This window comes from Lampetra fluviatilis, unplaced genomic scaffold (genome assembly GCF_964198595.1).
Source record: "Lampetra fluviatilis unplaced genomic scaffold, kcLamFluv1.1 SCAFFOLD_690, whole genome shotgun sequence".
NCBI lineage: Eukaryota > Metazoa > Chordata > Hyperoartia > Petromyzontiformes > Petromyzontidae > Lampetra > Lampetra fluviatilis.
Window position 1 is genome coordinate 30104 of NW_027620536.1, and position 25591 is coordinate 55694.

Consider the following 25591-nt stretch of genomic DNA (forward strand, 5'->3'; position numbering starts at 1 on the left):
AAAAAAAGAGGGAGATGGGAGAGAGAACGAGAGATGGGGGAGAGATGGGGGAGAGATGGGGGGAGAGTGAGCGAGAGGTGGAGCTTTACATAAAGCAGAGTTTTAAAATGTAAATTTAATTTAAAAAAAATTACGAAAAGTGCCGAATACACCGAGCATCTTCTTGTTTCCACTGATCGTAAAATAAAAAAGAGAGAGAGATGGGGGAGAGAGCGAGAGAGAGCGAGATGGGGGGAAGAGATAATGCGAGCGCGCACAGTGGATCTGCTCTCCTGGTCAAACCGATTTTGCCCGAACCCGTCTGGAACACTCTCGGCCACTGCACCACCAAGCAGGCTGACCGGCGAAGAAGAAAATCCGTCCCCCCTCTGACAAAACACAAAGTTCCTACATCCCCCACCCACCCACCCCCCCGGGGCAATTCGTACACAGCGCAGCATTGTAGCTGGAAAGATGTTGATGATGAGATGGTGGCTACCTCGCCTAGGGCGCAGGAGATCGTGGGTTCGATCGCGACCCTGATGAGATGTTAACTACCTCGCCTGGTGTACAGGAGGTCGTGGGTTCGATCGCGACCCTGATGAGATGTTAACTACCTCGCCTGGTACGCAGGAGATCGTGGGTTCGATCGCGACCCTGATGAGATGTTAACTACCTCGCCTGGTGCGCAGGAGATCGTGGGTTCGATCCCGACCCTGGTGAGATGTTAACTACCTCGCCTGCTACGCAGAAGGTCGCTTTCCCATCTGATGATGGACCGCTTGGTGTTGCGCCCGAAACGTCACGCTTTATTTCATTTTCTAACCACGGTGACTTCACCGAAACAACCAAAGGGCATGGGATGGATCCCTGCAGTCACGAAAGCTTCAAATCGAGATTAGTCAGCAAGCGAATTTCACTAAGGCTCATTTGCCAAAAGCGATCTGGCAATAACAAATGACAGCTTCCCAACCAAGTGGCTCCATCATCAATCACGTGGACATTCAGAGGAGCCAAATATGTTCTTGGTTCTTTCGGCAAAGTCACGTAGAAGGGAAGTAATAAAATAATAAAAATGAAACACAATAAAGTAATTTTATTTGATTTATATATAAAATAAATTATTTTATGAATAGAAATTATTTTATTATGCTTTATTTATTATTATGTTTTTTTTTATTATGTTTTATTTTTATCATTTTATTACTTCCCTTCTACGTGACTTTACCGAAAGAACCAAGAAGATGAATCCCTGCAGTCACGAAAGAAGCTTTAAATCGAAATTTAGGAGCCAAATAGTAAAAAAAAAAAGCGTTTAAAACGTGGAGAGAAAATACCGATGGAACCCAAATTAAAATCCACGCGACCACCACGGGGAAAGAGAGACACACAAACTCAAAATATACAGCAGCAGCAGCAGGCGTCAGGGTCGGGATCGAACCCACGACCTCCTGTGCACCAGGCGAGGTAGCTGACATCTCATCAGGGTCGGGATCGAACCCACGACCTCCTGTACACCAGGCGAGGTAGTCAACATCTCATCAGGGTCGGGATCGAACCCACGACCTCCTGTGTACCAGGCGAGGTAGTCAACATCTCATCAGGGTCGGGATCGAACCCACGACCTCCTGTGTACCTGGCGAGGTAGTTAACATCTCCTAGCCACTGTGATGATGATGAGAGACGCAGACTCCAAATCTACAGCAGCAGCAGAAGGCGTCAGGGTCGGCATCGAACCCACAACCTCCTGTAGACCAGGCGAGGTCGTTAACATCTCCTAGCCACTGTGATGATGATGAGAGAAAGACGCAGACTCCAAATATACAGCAGCAGCAGGCATCATCAGGGTCGGGATCGAACCCACGACCTCCTGTGTACCTGGCGAGGTAGTTAACATCTCATAGCCACCGTGATGATGATGATGAGAGAGAGACGCTGACTCCAAATATACAGCAACAGGCGTCAGGGTCGGGATCGAACCCACGACCTCCTGCGTACCAGGCGAGGTAGTGAACATCTCATCAGGGTCGGGATCGAACCCACGACCTCCTGTGTACCAGGCGAGGTAGTCAACATCTCCTAGCCACTGTGATGATGATGAGAGAGAGACACGCAAACTCCAACTATACAGCAGGCATCAGGATCGAACCCACGACCTCCTGTATACCAGGCGAGGTAGTGAACATCTCCTAGCCACTGTGATGATGATGAGAGAGAGACACGCAAACTCCAACTATACAGCAGGCATCAGGATCGAACCCACGACCTCCTGTATACCAGGCGAGGTAGTGAACATCTCATCAGGGTCGAGATCGAACCCACGACCTCCTGTATACCAGGCGAGGTAGTTAACATCTCATCAGGGCCGAGATCGAACCCACGACCTCCTGCGTACCAGGCGAGGTAGTTAACATCTCATCAGGGTCGAGATCGAACCCACGACCTCCTGTGTACCAGGCGAGGTAGTGAACATCTCCTAGCCACTGTGATGATGATGAGAGAGAGACCTGCAAACTCCAACTATACAGCAGGCAGCAGGATCGAACCCACGACCTCCTGTATACCAGGCGAGGTAGTGAACATCTCCTAGCCACTGTGATGATGATGAGAGAGAGACACGCAAACTCCAACTATACAGCAGGCATCAGGATCGAACCCACGACCTCCTGTAGACCAGGCGAGGTAGTGAACATTTCCTAGCCACTGTGATGATGATGAGAGAGAGACACGCAAACTCCAACTATACAGCAGGCATCAGGATCGAACCCACGACCTCCTGCATACCAGGCGAGGTAGTGAACATCTCACCACCGTGGCCACACACACACACCCATCCCCGCACATTCACACGTATATACCACAATCTCACGCAAAGACAAAGATCCCCCGTGTAGCCTTGACGCACTATAGGGGCAAGGGCTGTTAGTGAGCAGCACCTATGAAGGCCGGAACGGCACACGAGGGGGGTGGGTGGCCAGCATCACGCCCGGCCGCGCACACACACACTGACACACACACTGACACACACGCACACACACACACTGACACACACGCACACACACACTGACACACACGCACACACACACACTGACACACACACACTGACACACACGCACTGACACACACGCGCACACACACACTGACACACACGCACACACACACTGACACACACACACACGCACTGACACACACACACACACACGCACTGACACACACACACACACACGCACACACGCACTGACACACACACAGACACACACACAGACACACACACAGACACACACACAGACACACACACAGACACACACACAGACAGACACACACACACGCACTGACACACGCACACACACGCACTGACTGACTGACTCACACTGTCTGGAAAGTCCACCGAGTGAGTCAGAATTTCTAAAAAGAATTCTACATGAGTCTGTGGGTCTGTGTGAGTCTGTGTGGGTCTGTGCGGTGAGTCTGTGTGAGTCTGTGGGTCTCTGTGTGGGTCTGTGTGAGTCTGTGTAGTGAGTCTGGGTCTGTGTGAGTCTGTGGGTCTGTGCGAGTCTGTGGGTGTATGTGGGTCTCTGTGTGAGTCTGTGGGTCTCTGTGTGGGTCTGTGTGAGTCTGTGTAGTGAGTCTGGGTCTGTGCGAGTCTGTGTCTGTGCGAGTCTGTGTGGGTCTGTGTGGTGAGTCTGTGTGAGTCTGTGGGTCTCTGTGTGGGTCTGTGTGAGTCTGTGTGAGTCTGTGGGTCTCTGTGTGGGTCTGTGGGTCTCTGTGTAGTGAGTCTGGGTCTGTGTGAGTGTGTCTGTGCGAGTCTGTGTGGGTCTGTGCGAGTCTGTGGGTCTCTGTGTGAGTCTGTGGGTCTCTGTGTGATGAGTCTGTGGGTCTCTGTGTGGCGAGTCTGTGGGTCTCTGTGTGGCGAGTCTGTGGGTCTGTGTGTGATGAGTCTGTAGGTCTCTGTGTGGCGAGTCTGTGGGTCTCTGTGTGATGAGTCTGTGGGTCTCTGTGTGATGAGTCTGTGGGTCTCTGTGTGATGAGTCTGTGGGTCTCTGTGTGATGAGTCTGTGGGTCTCTGTGTGGTGAGTCTGTGGGTCTCTGTGTGGCGAGTCTGTGGGTCTCTGTGTGATGAGTCTCTGTGTGTCTCTCTGTGATGAGTCTGTGTCTCTGTGTGGTGAGTCTGTGGGTCTCTGTGTGATGAGTCTGTGTGTCTCTGTGTGGTGAGTCTCTGTGTGTCTCTCTGTGATGAGTCTGTGTCTCTGTGTGGTGAGTCTGTGGGTCTCTGTGTGAGTCTGTGTGTCTGTGTGAGTCTGTGTGTCTGTGTGATGAGTCTGTGTGTCTCTCTGTGTGGTGAGTCTGTGGGTCTCTGTGTGATGAGTCTGTGGGTCTCTGTGTGATGAGTCTGTGGGTCTCTGTGTGATGAGTCTGTGGGTCTCTGTGTGGGTCTCTGTGTGGTGAGTCTGTGGGTCACTGTGTGATTAGTCTGTGGGTGTCTGTGTGTCTCTGTGTGATGAGTCTGTGTGGTGAGTCTCTGTGTCTGTGTGTGATGAGTCTGTGGGTCTCTCTGTGTGATGAGTCTGTGTGATGAGTCTGTGTGTCTCTGTGTGATGAGTCTGTGTGATGAGTCTGTGTGTGTCTCTGTGTGATGAATCTGTGTGATGAATCTGTGTGGTGAGTCTGTGTGGTGAGTCTGTGTCTCTGTGTGAGTCTGTGTGTCTCTGTGTGTCTCTGTGTGGTGAGTCTGTGTCTCTGTGTGGTGAGTCTGTGTCTCTGTGTGAGTCTGTGTCTCTGTGTGAGTCTGTGTCTCTGTGTGAGTCTGTGTGTCTCTGCGTATCTCTGTGTAGTGAGTCTGTGTCTCTGTGTGGTGAGTCTGTGTCTCTGTGTGGTGAGTCTGTGTCTCTGTGTGAGTCTGTGTGTCTCTGTGTGTCTCTGTGTGGTGAGTCTGTGTCTCTGTGTGGTGAGTCTGTGTCTCTGTGTGGTGAGTCTGTGTCTCTGTGTGGTGAGTCTGTGTCTCTGTGTGAGTCTGTGTGTCTCTGTGTGTCTCTGTGTGGTGAGTCTGTGTGGTGAGTCTGTGTCTCTGTGTGAGTCTGTGTCTCTGTGTGAGTCTGTGTGTCTCTGTGTGTCTCTGTGTGGTGAGTCTGTGTCTCTGTGTGGTGAGTCTGTGGCTCTGTGTGAGTCTGTGTCTCTGTGTGAGTCTGTGTCTCTGTGTGAGTCTGTGTGTCTCTGTGTGTCTCTGTGTGGTGAGTCTGTGTCTCTGTGTGGTGAGTCTGTGTCTCTGTGTGAGTCTGTGTCTCTGTGTGAGTCTGTGTCTCTGTGTGAGTCTGTGTCTCTGTGTGAGTCTGTGTGTCTCTGTGTGGTGAGTCTGTGTCTCTGTGTGGTGAGTCTGTGTCTCTGTGTGAGTCTGTGTCTCTGTGTGAGTCTGTGTGTCTCTGTGTGGTGAGTCTGTGTGGTGAGTCTGTGTCTCTGTGTGAGTCTGTGTGTCTCTGTGTGTCTCTGTGTGGTGAGTCTGTGTCTCTGTGTGGTGAGTCTGTGTCTCTGTGTGGTGAGTCTGTGTCTCTGTGTGAGTCTGTGTGTCTCTGTGTGTCTCAGTGTGGTGAGTCTGTGTGGTGAGTCTGTGTGAGTCTGTGTGTCTCTGTGTGTCTCTGTGTGGTGAGTCTGTGTCTCTGTGTGGTGAGTCTGTGTCTCTGTGTGAGTCTGTGTCTCTGTGTGGTGAGTCTGTGTCTCTGTGTGGTGAGTCTGTGTCTCTGTGTGAGTCTGTGTGTCTCTGTGTGTCTCTGTGTGGTGAGTCTGTGTCTCTGTGTGGTGAGTCTGTGTCTCTGTGTGAGTCTGTGTGTCTCTGTGTGTCTCTGTGTGGTGAGTCTGTGTCTCTGTGTGGTGAGTCTGTGTCTCTGTGAGTCTGTGTCTCTGTGTGAGTCTGTGTGTCTCTGTGTGTCTCTGTGTGGTGAGTCTTGATTATTGACAAAGTGAACAGATTCCAAAAGGCGATTAGCCAAGAATTGTGCGGGTGAGTGGGCCGAGAGGAGGCGGGGGGGGGAGGAGGATTTTCCAGAGGGGGGTGGGGGGAGGGGTGGAGTGAGTGGGGGGGAAGGGGGGAGTGGGTGGGGGAGAAAGGAGTGGAGTGGGTGGGGGGGAAGGGGCGGAGTGGGTGGGGGGGAAGGGGGGGAGTGGGTGGGGGGGAAAGGGGTGGAGTGGGTGGGGGGGAAAGGGGTGGAGTGGGTGGGGGGGGGAAGGGGTGGAGTGGGTGGGGGGGAAGGGGTGGAGTGAGTGGGGGGGAAGGGGGGTGGGGGAAGGGGTGGAGTGGGTGGGGGGGAACGGGGGGTGGAGTGGGTGGGGGCGAAGGGGTGGAGTGGGTGGGGGGAACGGGGGGGTGGGGTGGGTGGGGGAGGTGGAGTGGGTGGGGGCGAAGGGGTGGAGTGGGTGGGGGGAACGGGGGGGTGGGGTGGGTTGGGGGAGGTGGAGTGGGTGGGGTGGGAAACGGAAGAGTGGGTGGGGGGACGGGGGGTGGGGGGGAAGGGGAGCGTGGGGGGGGTGATGGGGGGAGTGAGGGTCACGTGCCTCTATCAGCGCGAGCCCCATCCACCCACTTCCTGCAACGCGTGACCCGAGGTGAACCGGAGCACGTGGCGGCCGAACAAAGACGGTGACATTCTTGGGTTTCTCTGCGGCTCACGGAGCCAGGCCAAGGCTCCCGTAGGGTTCAGAGGTCACATTGAGGCTCACGGAGCCAGGCCAAGGCTCCCGTAGGGTTCAGAGGTCACATAGCGGCTCACGGAGCCAGGCCAAGGCTCCCGTAGGGTTCAGAGGTCACATTGAGGCTCACTGAGCCAGGCCAAGGGTCCCGTAGGGTTCAGAGGTCACATAGCGGCTCACGGAGCCAGGCCAAGGCTCCCGTAGGGTTCAGAGGTCACATTGAGGCTCACTGAGCCAGGCCAAGGGTCCCGTAGGGTTCAGAGGTCACATAGCGGCTCACGGAGCCAGGCCAAGGCTCCCGTAGGGTTCAGAGGTCACATTGAGGCTCACTGAGCCAGGCCAAGGGTCCCGTAGGGTTCAGAGGTCACATAGCGGCTCACGGAGCCAGGCCAAGGCTCCCGTAGGGTTCAGAGGTCACATTGCGGCTCACTGAGCAAGGCCAAGGCTCCCGTCGGGTTCAGAGGTCACATTGCGGCTCACTGAGCCAGGCCAAGGCTCCTGTAGGGTTCAGAGGTCACATTGCGGCTCACTGAGCCAGGTCAAGGCTCCCGTAGGGTTCAGAGGTCACATTGTGGCTCACTGAGCCAGGCAAAGGCATACCAGGCGAGGTAGTTAACATCTCATCAGGGTCGGGATCGAACCCACGACCTCCTGTATACCAGGCGAGGTAGTTAACATCTCACCGGGGTCGCGATCGAACCCACGATCTCCTGCGCCCTAGGCAAGGTAGCCACCATCTCATCAGGGTCGGGATCGAACCCACGACCTCCTGTACACCAGGCGAGGTAGTTAACATCTCATCAGGGTCGGGATCGAACCCACGACCTCCTGTGTACCAGGCGAGGTAGTCAACATCTCATCAGGGTCGGGATCGAACCCACGACCTCCTGTACACCAGGCGAAGTAGTCAACATCTCATCAGGGTCGGGATCGAACCCACGACCTCCTGCGTACCAGGCGAGGTAGTTAACATCTCATCAGGGTCGGGATCGAACCCACGACCTCCTGCGTACCAGGCGAGGTAGTTAACATCTCCTAGCCACCGTGATGATGATGAAGAAAGAGAGAAAGAGATGCAGACTCCAAATATTAAATAGTTTAGTTGATGACCAGGTCATCCTCTGAAAGAGCGACACGGCTATGTGTGACATTACCTGGTAAAATAAAATTAGTTCTAGTTTACATTTCGATTTAAAGCTTTCGTGACTGCAGGGATTCATCTTCTTGGTTCTTTCGGTAAAGTCACGTAGAAGGGAAGTAATAAAATAATAAAAATAAAACATAATAAAAAAAACATAATAATAAATAAAGCATAATAAAATAATTTCTATTCATAAAATAATTTATTTTATATATAAATAAAATAAAATTACTTTATTACGTTTTATTTTTATTATTTTATTACTTCCCTTCTACGTGACTTTACCGAAAGAACCATGAAGATAGTTCTAGTTTAGTTTGTGGGCAGGTAGCTTCTGAGAATGAACTCCGTAGCTCAGTGTGGCCTTGCCTCGCTGGAAAAATCACCAACATCATGAGCCAAGGATGTGTTTGTGCGTCACTCAACATGCTGCACCCCTCCCCAACAACCACGAGGGGGATGACGTCACTCAACATCATTGGAACCTCATTTGCCAGTAAAAAAATATGATAATTGTTGTTTTACCCTTCTATCTGGCAACAAAACTGACACCTTTTTTTTACAAGGAGTCATGTTTGCATAGATCACAATACCTGCAGTCGTAATGCAAACAAAAAACACACAACTCTGATAGTGTATGAGCACTGTCCTTGTTGAAGTTGATTGGTCCACACCCGAGACAGCTTTCCTTAGAGCCTAGTCTCACATGGTGTTGGACCAGATGACGCCAAAAGGCGCACAACTCAAAGACAACGCACCATCAGAGTATGAGAGCTCAGGGTAAAGCATTTACACCATTCAACATGTTGCACCCCACCCCAACAACCACGAGGGGGGTGACGTCACTGCACATGCTGCACCCCTCCCCAACAACCACGAGGGGGGTGACGTCACTTCACATGCTGCACCCCTCCCCAACAACCACGAGGGGGGTGACGTCACTTCACATGCTGCACCCCTCCCCAACAACCATTAGCAGGTGACGTCACCCAACATGTTGGTGAGGGTGGTGGGGGAGGTGGGGGAGGTGGTGGAGGTGGTGGAGGAGGTGGAGGAGGTGGAGGAGGTGGTGGTGGTGGGGGGGGTGGTGGAGGAGGTGGAGGAGGTGGTGGTGGTGGTGGTGGGGGGGGGGGGTGGTGGAGGAGGTGGAGGAGGTGGTGGTGGTGGGGGGGGGGGGTGGTGGTGGAGGTGGTGGAGGTGGTGGTGGTGGTGGTGGTGAAGGTGGTGAGGGTGGTGGTGGAGGTGGTGGAGGTGGTGGGGGTGGTGGTGAGGGTGGTGGTGGTGGTGGGGGTAGTGGTGGGGGGAGGTGGTGAAGGTGGTGGTGGGGGGGGGGGGGTGGTGGTGGTGGTAATGGTGGTGGAGGTGGTGGAGGTGGTGGAGGTGGTGGAGGTGGTGGTGGTGGAGGTGGTGGAGGTGGTGGTGGTGGAGGAGGTGGGGTGGTGGGGGTGGTGGTGAGGGTGGAGGTGGTGGTGGTGGAGGAGGTGGGGTGGTGGGGGTGGTGGTGAGGGTGGAGGTGGTGGTGGTGGAGGAGGTGGGGTGGTGGGGGTGGTGGTGAGGGTGGAGGTGGTGGTGGTGGGGGTGGTGGTGGTGGTGGAGGTGGTGGTGGTGGGGGGGGTGGTGGTGGTGGTAATGGTGGTGGAGGTGGTGGAGGTGGTGGTGGTGGAGGAGGTGGGGTGGTGGTGGTGAGGGTGGAGGTGGTGGTGGAGGTGGTGGTGGTGGGGGTGGTGGTGGTGGTGGAGGTGGTGGTGGAGGAGGTGGGGTGGTGGGGGTGGTGGTGAGGGTGGAGGTGGTGGTGGTGGAGGAGGTGGGGTGGTGGGGGTGGTGGTGGGGGTGGTGGTGGTGGTGGAGGTGGTGGTGAGGGTGGAGGTGGTGGTGGAGGTGGTGGTGGGGTGGTGGTGGTGGTGGTGGTGGTGGTGGAGGTGGTGGTGGGGTGGTGGTGGAGAGAGTGGATGTGGTGGAGGTGGTGGTCGAGGAGGTGGTGGAGGCAAGAGTGGATGTGGTGGTAGAGGAGAGAGTGGAGGTGGTGGAGGTGGTGGAGGTGGTGGTGGAGAGAGTGGTGGTGGTGGTGGAGGTGGAGAGAGTGGATGTCGTGGTGGAGGTGGTGGTGGAGGAGAGAGTGGAGGTGGTGGAGGTGGTGGTGGTGGAGGAGGTGGTGGAGGTGGAGAGAGTGGAGGTGGTGGATGTGGTGGTGGAGGTGGTGGTGGAGTAGGTGGAGGCTGGCAATGGGAGGGCATTGCTAAGCATGGGGAAGTGGACACTTCCTGCCAACGTGTGTGGTAAGCTTACACACTCACACTCTTACACACTCACACTCTTACACACTCTTACACACACACATTCTTACACACACTCACCCTTACACTCGCTATCACACACACACTGCATTACACTCGCTATCACACACACACACTTACACACATTCGCACACTCGCTATCACACACACACTCTTACACACACACACACTCCTACACTCGCTATCACACACTCGCTATCACACACTCTTACACACTTACACACACACACTCTTACACTCACACTCTTACACACATTCGTACACTCGCTATCACACACTCGCACACTCGCTATCACACACACACTCTTACACACTCACACTCTTACACACACACACACACTCCTACACACACCCTTACACTCGCTATCACACACACTCACACTCTTACACACACACACTTACACACATTCGTACACTCGCTATCACACACTCGCACACTCCCTATCACACACACACTCTTACACACACACACACACTCCTACACACTCTTACACACACACACACTCCTACACTCGCTATCACACACTCTTACACACTTACACACACACACTCTTACACACACACACTTACACACACTCTTACACACACTCACCCTTACACTCGCTATCACACACACACTCACACACACACACGCACACTTACACACACACACACTCCTACACACACCCTTACACTCGCTATCACACACACACACACACTCCTACACACGCTATCACACACTCGCACACTCCTACACACACACTCCTACACACGCTATTACACACACACACTCACCCTTACACTCGCTATCACACACACACACACACGCTTACACACACACACACTATCACACACACACACTCACACTCCTACACATACACTCTTACACTCGCTATCACACACTGGCACACACGCTATCACACACACTCACACTCTTACGCACACACACTCTTACACACACATTCGTACACACGCTATCACACACTCGCACACTCCTACACTCGCCATCACACACTGGCACACTCTTACACACACACTCCTACCACTCGCTATCACACACACACACACACTCCTACACACACTCGCACACTCTTACACACACACACTGGCACACTCGCTATCACACACACACTCCTACACACGCTATCACACACTCGCACACTCTTACACACACACACTCGTACACTCGCTATCACACACACACACACACACTCTTACACACTCGCTATCACACACACACACACACTCGTACACTCGCTATCACACACACACACTCGTACACTCACTATCACACACACACACTCTTACACACGCTATCACACACACACACTCACACTCCTACACAGACACTCTTACACACTCGCACACTCTTACACACTCGCTATCACACACACACACACTCACACTTACACACACACTCTTACACACTTACACACACACACTCTTATACACTTACACACATTCACTCTTACACACACACACTCGTACACACACACACTCCTACACTCGCTATCACACACTCGCACACTCGCTATCACACACACACACACACTCTTACACACACACACACACTCTTACACACACACACACACTCTTACACACACACACTCTTACACACACACACACACTCTTACACACACACACACTCTTACACACACACACACACACACTCTTACACACTCGCTATCACACACTCGCATACTCCTACACACTCGCTATCACACACTCGCACACTCTTACACTCACACTCTTACACACACACTCCTACACTCGCTATCACACACACACGACCACAATAATACACACACACTCCTACACTCGCTATCACACACACACACACACACATTAGTACACACACACACACATTAGTACACACACACACACATTAGTACACACACACTCACACACTAGTACACACACACTCACACACTAGTACACACACACTCACACACTAGTACACACACACACACGTACACACACACACACACTAGTACACACACACACACACTAGTACACACACACACACACTAGTACACACACACACACACACTAGTACACACACACACACACACTAGTACACACACACACACACACTAGTACACACACACACACACACTAGTACACACACACACACACACTAGTACACACACACACACACACTAGTACACACACACACACACACTAGTACACACACACACACACTAGTACACACACACACACACACTAGTACACACACACACACACACTAGTACACACACACACACACACTAGTACACACACACACACACACTAGTACACACACACACACACACTAGTACACACACACACACACACTAGTACACACACACACACACACTAGTACACACTCACACACACACTAGTACACACTCACACACTAGTACACACACACACACTAGTACACACACACACACTCACTAGTACACACACACACACACACTAGTACACACACACACACTAGTACACACACACACACTAGTACACACACACACACTAGTACACACACACACACACACTAGTACACACACACACACACTAGTACACACACACACACACTAGTACACACACACACACACTAGTACACACACACACACACTAGTACACACACACACACACTAGTACACACACACTAGTACACACACACACACTAGTACACACACACACACTAGTACACACACACACACACACTAGTACACACACACACACACTAGTACACACACACACACACTAGTACACACACACACACACTAGTACACACACACTAGTACACACACACACACTAGTACACACACACACACTAGTACACACACACACACACACTAGTACACACACACACACACTAGTACACACACACACACACTAGTACACACACACACACTAGTACACACACACACACACACTAGTACACACACACACACACTAGTACACACACACACACACTAGTACACACACACACTAGTACACACACACACACTAGTACACACACACACACTAGTACACACACACACACTAGTACACACACACACACTAGTACACACACACTAGTACACACACACACACACACTAGTACACACACACACACACACTAGTACACACACACACACTAGTACACACACACACACACACTAGTACACACACACACTAGTACACACACACACTAGTACACACACACACACACTAGTACACACACACACACACACTCGTACACACACACATACACACTCGTACACACACACACTCGTACACACACATACACACTCGTACACACACACACACACACTCGTACACACACACACACACTCGTACACACACACACACACACTAGTACACACACACACGAGTACACACACACATACACACTCGTACACACACACACACACACTAGTACACACACACACACACACGAGTACACACACACACACACACTAGTACACACACACACACTCCTACACTCGCTATCACACACACACACACGACCACAATTACACACACATACACACTCGTACACACACACACACTAGTACACACACACACGAGTACACACACACACACACGAGTACACACACACACACACACTAGTACACACACACACACACTAGTACACACACACACACACTCGTACACACACACACACTCGTACACACACACACACACTAGTACACACACACACACACTAGTACACACACACACACTAGTACACACACACACACACTAGTACACACACACACACACTAGTACACACACACACACACTCGTACACACATACACACTCGTACACACACACTAGTACACACACACACACTAGTACACACACACACACACTAGTACACACACACACACTCGTACACACACACTAGTACACACACACACTAGTACACACACACACACTAGTACACACACACTCGTACACACACACACACACACACTAGTACACACACACACACACACTAGTACACACACACACTAGTACACACACACACACTCGTACACACACACACTCGTACACACACACTAGTACACACACACACACTAGTACACACATACACACTCGTACACACACACTAGTACACACACACACACTAGTACACACATACACACTCGTACACACACACACACTAGTACACACACACACTCGTACACACACACTAGTACACACATACACACTCGTACACACACACACACTAGTACACACACACACTCGTACACACACACTAGTACACACATACACACTCGTACACACACACACACTCGTACACACATACACACTCGTACACACATACACACTAGTACACACACACACACTCGTACACACATACACACTCGTACACACACCACTAGTACACACACACACACACTAGTACACACACACACTAGTACACACACACACACACTAGTACACACACACACACTCGTACACACACACACACACTAGTACACACACACACACACTAGTACACACACACACACACACTAGTACACACACACACACACACTAGTACACACACACACACACACTAGTACACACACACACACACTCGTACACACACACACACTAGTACACACACACACACACACTAGTACACACACACACACACACTAGAACACACACACACACACTAGTACACACACACACACACACTAGTACACACACACACACTCGTACACACACACACACTAGTACACACACACACACTAGTACACACACACACACACTAGTACACACACACACACACACTAGTACACACACACACACACTAGTACACACACACACACACACTAGTACACACACACACACTAGTACACACACACACTAGTACACACACACACACACTAGTACACACACACTAGTACACACACTAGTACACACACACACACACACTAGTACACACACACACACACACTAGTACACACACACACACACACTAGTACACACACACTAGTACACACACAACACACACTAGTACACACACACACACACTAGTACACACACACACACACTAGTACACACACACACACACTAGTACACACACACACACACTAGTACACACACACACACACACTAGTACACACACACTAGTACACACACACACACACACTAGTACACACACACTAGTACACACACACACACACTAGTACACACACACACACACTAGTACACACACACACACACTAGTACACACACACACACACTAGTACACACACACTAGTACACACACACACACACTAGTACACACACACACACACTAGTACACACACACACACACTAGTACACACACACACACACTAGTACACACACACACACACTAGTACACACACACACACACACTAGTACACACACACTAGTACACACACACACACACTAGTACACACACACTAGTACACACACACACACTAGTACACACACACACACACACTAGTACACACACACACTAGTACACACACACACACACTAGTACACACACACACACACTAGTACACACACACACACACTAGTACACACACACACACACTAGTACACACACACACACACACTAGTACACACACACACTAGTACACACACACACACTAGTACACACACACACACACTAGTACACACACACACACTAGTACACACACACACACACTAGTACACACACACACACACACTAGTACACACACACTAGTACACACACACACACACTAGTACACACACACACACACTAGTACACACACACACACACTAGTACACACACACACACACTAGTACACACACACACACACTAGTACACACACACACACTAGTACACACACACACACACTAGTACACACACACACACACTAGTACACACACACACACACTAGTACACACACACACACACTAGTACACACACACAACAACACTAGTACACACACACACACACACTAGTACACACACACTAGTACACACACACACACTAGTACACACACACACACACTAGTACACACACACACACACACTCGTACACACACACACACACACTAGTACACACACACACACACTAGTACACACACACACACACTAGTACACACACACACTAGTACACACACACACACTAGTACACACACACACACACTAGTACACACACACACACACACTCGTACACACACACACACACACTAGTACACACACACACACTAGTACACACACACACACTAGTACACACACACACACTCGTACACACACACACACTAGTACACACACACACACTAGTACACACACACACACACTAGTACACACACACACACTAGTACACACACACACACACTAGTACACACACACACTAGTACACACACACACACACTAGTACACACACACACTAGTACACACACACACTAGTACACACACACACACACTAGTACACACACACACACACTAGTACACACACACACACTAGTACACACACACACACACTAGTACACACACACACACACTAGTACACACACACACACACTAGTACACACACACACAGCACACACACACACTAGTACACACACACACACTAGTACACACACACACACTAGTACACACACACACACTAGTACACACACAACTAGTAAACACACACACACTAGTACACACACACACACACACTAGTACACACACACACACTAGTACACACACACACACACTAGTACACACACACACTAGTACACACACACACACTAGTACACACACACACACACTAGTACACACACACACACACTCGTACACACAACACATACACACTCGTACACACACACACTCGTACACACACATACACACTCGTACACACACACACACACACTCGTACACACACACACACACTCGTACACACACACACACACACTAGTACACACACACACGAGTACACACACACATACACACTCGTACACACACACACACACACTAGCTAACACACACACACACACACGAGTACACACACACACACACACTAGTACACACACACACACTCCTACACTCGCTATCACACACACACACACGACCACAATTACACTCCTACACTCGCTATCACACACACACACACGACCACAATTACACACACATACACACTCGTACACACACACACACTAGTACACACACACACGAGTACACACACACACACACGAGTACACACACACACACACACTAGTACACACACACACACACTAGTACACACACACACACACTCGTACACACACACACACTCGTACACACACACACACACTAGTACACACACACACACACTAGTACACACACACACACTAGTACACACACACACACACTAGTACACACACACACACACTAGTACACACACACACACACTCGTACACACATACACACTCGTACACACACACTAGTACACACACACACACTAGTACACACACACACACACTAGTACACACACACACACTCGTACACACACACACTAGTACACACACACACACTAGTACACACACACACTAGTACACACACACACACTAGTACACACACACACTAGTACACACACACACACTAGTACACACACACTCGTACACACACACACACACACACTAGTACACACACACACACACACTAGTACACACACACACTAGTACACACACACACACTCGTACACACACACACTCGTACACACACACTAGTACACACACACACACTAGTACACACATACACACTCGTACACACACACTAGTACACACACACACACTAGTACACACATACACACTCGTACACACACACACACTAGTACACACACACACTCGTACACACACACTAGTACACACATACACACTCGTACACACACACACACTCGTACACACATACACACTCGTACACACATACACACTCGTACACACATACACACTCGTACACACATACACACTAGTACACACACACACACTCGTACACACATACACACTCGTACACACACACTAGTACACACACACACACACTAGTACACACACACACACTAGTACACACACACACACACTAGTACACACACACACACTCGTACACACACACACACACTAGTACACACACACACACACTAGTACACACACACACACACACTAGTACACACACACACACACACTAGTACACACACACACACACACTAGTACACACACACACACACTCGTACACACACACACACTAGTACACACACACACACACACTAGTACACACACACACACACTAGAACACACACACACACACTAGTACACACACACACACACACTAGTACACACACACACACTCGTACACACACACACACTAGTACACACACACACACACACTAGTACACACACACACACACTAGTACACACACACACACACACTAGTACACACACACACACACTAGTACACACACACACACACACTAGTACACACACACACACTAGTACACACACACACTAGTACACACACACACACACTAGTACACACACACTAGTACACACACTAGTACACACACACACACACACTAGTACACACACACACACACACTAGTACACACACACACACACACTAGTACACACACACACACACACTAGTACACACACACTAGTACACACACACACACACTAGTACACACACACACACACTAGTACACACACACACACACTAGTACACACACACACACACTAGTACACACACACACACACTAGTACACACACACACACACACTAGTACACACACACTAGTACACACACACACACACACTAGTACACACACACTAGTACACACACACACACACTAGTACACACACACTAGTACACACACACACACACTAGTACACACACACACACACTAGTACACACACACACACACTAGTACACACACACACACACTAGTACACACACACACACACTAGTACACACACACACACACACTAGTACACACACACTAGTACACACACACACACACTAGTACACACACACTAGTACACACACACACACACTAGTACACACACACACACACACTAGTACACACACACTAGTACACACACACACACACTAGTACACACACACACACACTAGTACACACACACACACACTAGTACACACACACACACACTAGTACACACACACACACACACTAGTACACACACACTAGTACACACACACACACACACTAGTACACACACACACACACTAGTACACACACACACACACTAGTACACACACACACACACTAGTACACACACACACACACTAGTACACACACACACACACTAGTACACACACACACACACACTAGTACACACACACTAGTACACACACACACACACTAGTACACACACACACACACTAGTACACACACACACACACTAGTACACACACACACACACACTAGTACACACACACTAGTACACACACACACACACTAGTACACACACACACACACTAGTACACACACACACACACTAGTACACACACACACACACTAGTACACACACACACACACACTCGTACACACACACACACACACTAGTACACACACACACACACTAGTACACACACACACACACACTAGTACACACACACTAGTACACACACACACACACTAGTACACACACACACACACTAGTACACACACACACACACACTCGTACACACACACACACACACTAGTACACACACACACACTAGTACACACACACACACTAGTACACACACACACACTCGTACACACACACACACTAGTACACACACACACACACACTAGTACACACACACACACACTAGTACACACACACACACACTAGTACACACACACACACACTCGTACACACACACACACACACTAGTACACACACACACACTAGTACACACACACACACACTAGTACACACACACACACTAGTACACACACACACACTCGTACACACACACACACACACTAGTACACACACACACACACTAGTACACACACACACACACTCGTACACACACACACACACACTAGTACACACACACACACTAGTACACACACACACACTAGTACACACACACACACACTCGTACACACACACACACACACTCGTACACACACACACACACACTAGTACACACACACACACTAGTACACACACACACACACACTAGTACACACACACACACACACTAGTACACACACACACACACACTAGTACACACACACACACACACTAGTACACACACACACACTCGTACACACAGCCACAAACAACAACGCCCGCCACACACCACTAAGTGGGGGTAACATCGCCAATGCGCCTGTGCCAGGCTAGGTGCACTTTGAGGCCACGTGACGTGTCGAAGACTCGCTGGCAGGTCACGTGACAGACCCAGCAGGTGCCATGGGTTGACTGCCGTGCCAGGCTAGGTGCACGAGTAGGTCACAGGACAGACCCAGCAGGTGCCGTGGGTTGACTACCGTGCCAGGCTAGGTGCACGAGTAGGTCACAGGACAGACCCAGCAGGTGCCATGGGTTGACTGCCGTGCCAGGCTAGGTGCACGAGTAGGTCACAGGACAGACCCAGCAGGTGCCGTGGGTTGACTACCGTGCCAGGCTAGGTGCATGAGGAGGAGGTCACGGGGCAGACCCTGCAGGTGCCATGGGTTGACTGCTGTGCCAGGCTAGGTGCACGAGTAGGTCACAGGACAGACCCAGCAGGTGCCGTGGGTTGACTGCCGTGCCAGGCTAGGTGCATGAGGAGGAGGTCACGGGGCAGACCCAGCAGGTGCCATGGGTTGACTGCCGTGCCAGGCTAGGTGCAGGAGGAGGTCACGAGACAGACCCAGCAGGTGCCATGGGTGACTGACCGAGATTACTTTGATGCACCACCTGTGCCCCCTACTGTGCCAACTTGCTGTGCTTTAGCCACCCGGCGCTCCGCTCGTTGTTGTGAGCGTCGCTCCTCCGCCCTCCGTTGTTGTTGGAGGGCGACTGCCTCCAACTGCCCAGTAGCGTCCTTCACGAGCCTCCTCCACTGAGGCCGATCTTGACACCGCTGGTACCGGTCATCGGCAAGTCCACTCAGCTCCACATCCTCCTGTAGCAGTCCACCCTATCTCCTGCCGGTGTCACCCACCCCACCCCACTCTCAACCACCCCACACCACACAACCACCACACCCCCCCACCCAACCACCACACCCCCACCCCCACCCCACCCAACAACCCCCACCCCACATCCACCCCACCCCCAGTCCACCCCTCCCCCACCCCACCCAACAACCCCCCCCCCCCACCACCTCCCTCTCCGCTATTGGGTCAAACAAAAGTCGCTCCGGGCATGCGTTGGGATGGGCTCCAACGATTTAAAACAACATTCACTTTTCGATTTAAAGCTTTCGTGACTGCAGGGATTCATCTTCTTGGTTCTTTCGGTAAAGTTTGAAAAAAGTGGTAAAATTTGAAAAAAGTGGTAACGTTTGAAAAAAGTAGTAAAGTTTGAAAAAAGTGGTAGAATTTGAAAAAAGTGGTAAAATTTGAAAAAAGTGGTAAAGTTTGAAAAAAGTGGTAGAATTTGAAAAAAGTGGTAAAATTTGAAAAAAGTGGTAAAGTTTGAAAAAAGTGGTAAAATTTGAAAAAAGTAGTAAAGTTTGAAAAAAGTAGTAAAGTTTGAAAAAAGTGGTAGAATTTGAAAAAAAAGTGGTAAAATTTGAAAAAAGTGGTAACGTTTGAAAAAAGTGGTAACATTTGAAAAAAGTAGTAAAGTTTGAAAAAAGTAGTAAAGTTTGAAAAAGTGGTAGAATTTGAAAAAAAAGTGGTAAAATTTGAAAAAAGTGGTAAAGTTTGAAAAAAGTGGTAAAATTTGAAAAAAGTGGTAAAATTTGAAAAAAGTGGTAAAGTTTGAAAAAAGTAGTAAAGTTTGAAAAAAGTAGTAAAGTTTGAAAAAAGTGGTAAAATTTGAAAAAAGTGGTAAAGTTTGAAAAAAGTAGTAAAGTTTGAAAAAAGTAGTAAAGTTTGAAAAAAGTGGTAAAATTTGAAAAAAGTAGTAAAGTTTGAAAAAAGTAGTAAAGTTTGAAAAAAGTAGTAAAGTTTGAAAAAAGTAGTAAAGTTTGAAAAAAGTAGTAAAGTTTGAAAAAAGTAGTAAAGTTTGAAAAAAGTGGTAAAATTTGAAAAAAGTGGTAAAATTTGAAAAAAGTAGTAAAGTTTGAAAAAAGTAGTAAAGTTTGAAAAAAGTGGTAGAATTTGAAAAAAAAGTGGTAAAATTTGAAAAAAGTGGTAACGTTTGAAAAAAGTGGTAACATTTGAAAAAAGTAGTAAAGTTTGAAAAAAGTAGTAAAGTTTGAAAAAAGTGGTAGAATTTGAAAAAAAAGTGGTAAAATTTGAAAAAAGTGGTAACGTTTGAAAAAAGTGGTAACATTTGAAAAAAGTGGTCAAGTTTGGAAAAAAGTGGTAACATTTGAAAAAAATTAACCCGTAAAAACAAAGTTTTTCACTATAGATCCTTAATATGCGTGGCATCGGTTTTATTTTATTATCCATTTCTGTTTTTCTTGAGTAAGAGTTTCATTTTTATCACATTGGTATTTTAAATTAAATATGAAAAAAATGTTTTTCTAAAAAGTGGAAAATTTTGGAAAAAAATTTTCACGAAAATAAATTGTCACGCACAACGAGCCTGTGTGCAAAATGTCAGCTCGATTGGATCACGGGAAGTGGGTTAAAAAACGACCGAAAGATTTGCACGGTCGTAAGCGCGCAAGCAAGTGAACTTAATATAAAATATTTAAAAAGTGGTAAAATTTGAAAAAAGTGATGATGATGATGAGAGAGACGCAGACTCCAAATAAACAGCAGCAGGCATCGTCTGGGTCGGGATCGAACCCACGACCTCCTGCGTACCAGGCGAGGTAGTTAACATCTCATCAGGGTCGCGATCGAACCCACGACCTCCTGCGTACCAGGCGAGGTAGTTAACATCTCATCAGGGTCGGGATCGAACCCACGACCTCCTGTGTACCAGGCGAGGTAGTCAACATCTCATCAGGGTCGGGATCGAACCCACGACCTCCTGTGTACCAGGCGAGGTAGTTAACATCTCATCAGGGTCGGGATCGAACCCACGACCTCCTGCGTACCAGGCGAGGTAGTCAACATCTCATCAGGGTCGGGATCGAACCCACGACCTCCTGCGTACCAGGCGAGGTAGTTAACATCTCATCAGGGTCGGGATCGAACCCACGACCTCCTGCGTACCAGGCGAGGTAGTTAACATCTCATCAGGGTCGCGATCGAACCCACGACCTCCTGCGTACCAGGCGAGGTAGTTAACATCTCATCAGGGTCGCGATCGAACCCACGACCTCCTGCGTACCAGGCGAGGTAGTTAACATCTCATAAGGGTCGCGATCGAACCCACGACCTCCTGCGTACCAGGCGAGGTAGTTAACATCTCATCAGGGTCGGGATCGAACCCACGACCTCCTGCGTACCAGGCGAGGTAGTTAACATCTCATCAGGGTCGGGATCGAACCCACGACCTCCTGCGTACCAGGCGAGGTAGTTAACATCTCATCAGGGTCGGGATCGAACCCATGACCTCCTGAAGACCAGACGAGGTAGTTAACATCTCTTAGCCTCCGTGATGATGATGATTATAGAGATGCAGACTCCAAATATACAGCAGCAGGCATCGTCAGGGTCCGGGATCGAACCCACGACCTCCTGTGTACCAGGTGAGGTAGTCAACATCTCACAGCCACTGTGATGATGATGATGATAAGAGAGAGAGAGAGACACGTAGACTCCAAATATACAGCAGCAGCAGCAGGCATCGTCAGGGTCGGGATCGAACCCACGCCCTCCTGCAGACCAGGCGAGGTAGTCAACATCTCCTAGCCACTGTGATGATGATGAGAGAAACGCAGACTCCAAATATACAGCAACAGCAGGCATCGTCAGGGTCGGGATCGAACCCACGACCTCCTGTGTACCGGGCGAGGTAGTCAACATCTCCTAGCCACTGTGATGATGATGAGAGAAACGCAGACTCCAAATATACAGCAACAGCAGGCATCGCCAGGGTCGGGATCGAACCCACGACCTCCTGTGTACCGGGCGAGGTAGTCAACATCTCCTAGCCACCGTGGCGCCCTTACACACACCCACTGGACATGCCGGGCACCTCCCGACCCCCGTCACACACGCACGTGCTCAATCTCCCTCCGTGTCTCCCCCCCCGCGTCTCCCCCCCCACCCGTGTCTCCCCCCCTGTGTCTCCCCCCCCCCGTGTCTCCCCCCCCCGCCTCTCCCCCTCCGTGTGCACCCCCCCCGTGTCTCCCCACCGTCTCCCCCCCCGTGCCTCTCCCCGTGTCTCCCCTCCCCCCCCCGTGTCTCCCCTCCCCCCCCCCTCCGTGTCTCCCTCCGTGTCTCCCCCCTCCCCCCCGTGTCTCCCCCCCCGCGTCTCCCCCCCCCGTCTCTCCCCACGTGTCTCTCCCCGTGTCTCCCCCCCGCCTCTCCCCCCCCGCCTCTCCCCCCCCCGTGACTCCCCCTCCCCTGTCTCCCCCGTCTCCCCCCCGCCTCTCCCCCCGCGTCTCCCCCCCCCCCCGTCTCCCCTCCCCGTGTCTCCCCCCCCGCCTCTCCCCCCCAGTCTCTCCCCCTCCACATCTCCCACCGCCTCTCCCCCCCGTCTCCGCGTCTCTGCCCCCGCTCACCGAGCCGCCCGTCCTCCACGGTGATGACGAGGTCGTCCATGAAGACGAGTCGGAAGGGGACGTGACGCCGCTGGCAGCGCTGTGCCAGGGCTCGCTCGATCTCGCGCTGCGGGTAGTCAGCGTAGATGCGCCGGTCCGTGAGGAGCCACAGGCCCAGCATGATCCTCGCCGGAGACGACGACGACGACGACGACGACGATGGCGACGACGACGACGACGATGACGGTGACGTCGCCACGATTGGAGGCCGCTGAGGACGCCGGGAGGAGACTGTGGCGGGAGGGGCAGGTGGGGTGGGGGGGGAGGCTGTGGGTGGAGAGAGAGAGGGTGGGGGGGGGCAGAGCAGAGAGGTTGTGAGGGGTGGGGAGGGTGGTTGGGTGGGTGGGGAGGGGGTGGTGGGGAGGTGGGGGGAGGGAGAGGTGGATGAGTGGTGAGTAGATGAGTGGGTGGATGAGTGAGTGGGTGAGTGAGTGAGTAGATGAGTGAGTAGATGAATGAGTGGATGAGTGGGTGGATGAATGAGTGGGTGAGTGAGTAGATGAGTGAGTGAGTAGATGAGTGAGTGAGTAGATGAGTGAGTGGATGAGTGAGTGGGCGAGTGAGTAGATGAGTGAGTGAGTAGATGAGTGGGTGGATGAGTGAGTGGGTGAGTAGATGAGTGAGTAGATGAGTGGGTGGATGAGTGAGTGGGTGAGTGAGTAGATGAGTGAGTGAGTAGATGAGTGGGTGGATGAGTGAGTGGGTGAGTAGATGAGTGAGTAGATGAGTGGGTGGATGAGTGAGTGGGCGAGTGAGTAGATGAGTGAGTGAGTAGATGAGTGAGTGAGTAGATGAGTGAGTGAGTAGATGAGTGAGTGAGTAG

General features: G+C 50.4%; 1 protein-coding gene across 1 annotated transcript in view; it reads right to left on the reverse strand.

The window, feature by feature from the left end:
* LOC144954031 (beta-citrylglutamate synthase B-like) overlaps positions 1 to 24889 on the reverse strand; it is a 34283-nt gene extending 9394 nt beyond the window's left edge. The window contains exons 1-2 of the mRNA XM_078884614.1: positions 24730 to 24889; positions 6776 to 6786 (exon numbers count right to left, since the gene is read on the reverse strand). Coding sequence (XP_078740740.1) covers positions 6776 to 6786; positions 24730 to 24889 — 171 coding nt within the window. The remainder of the gene's footprint in view (positions 1 to 6775; positions 6787 to 24729) is intronic.
* Positions 24890 to 25591: the final 702 nt, after the last annotated feature.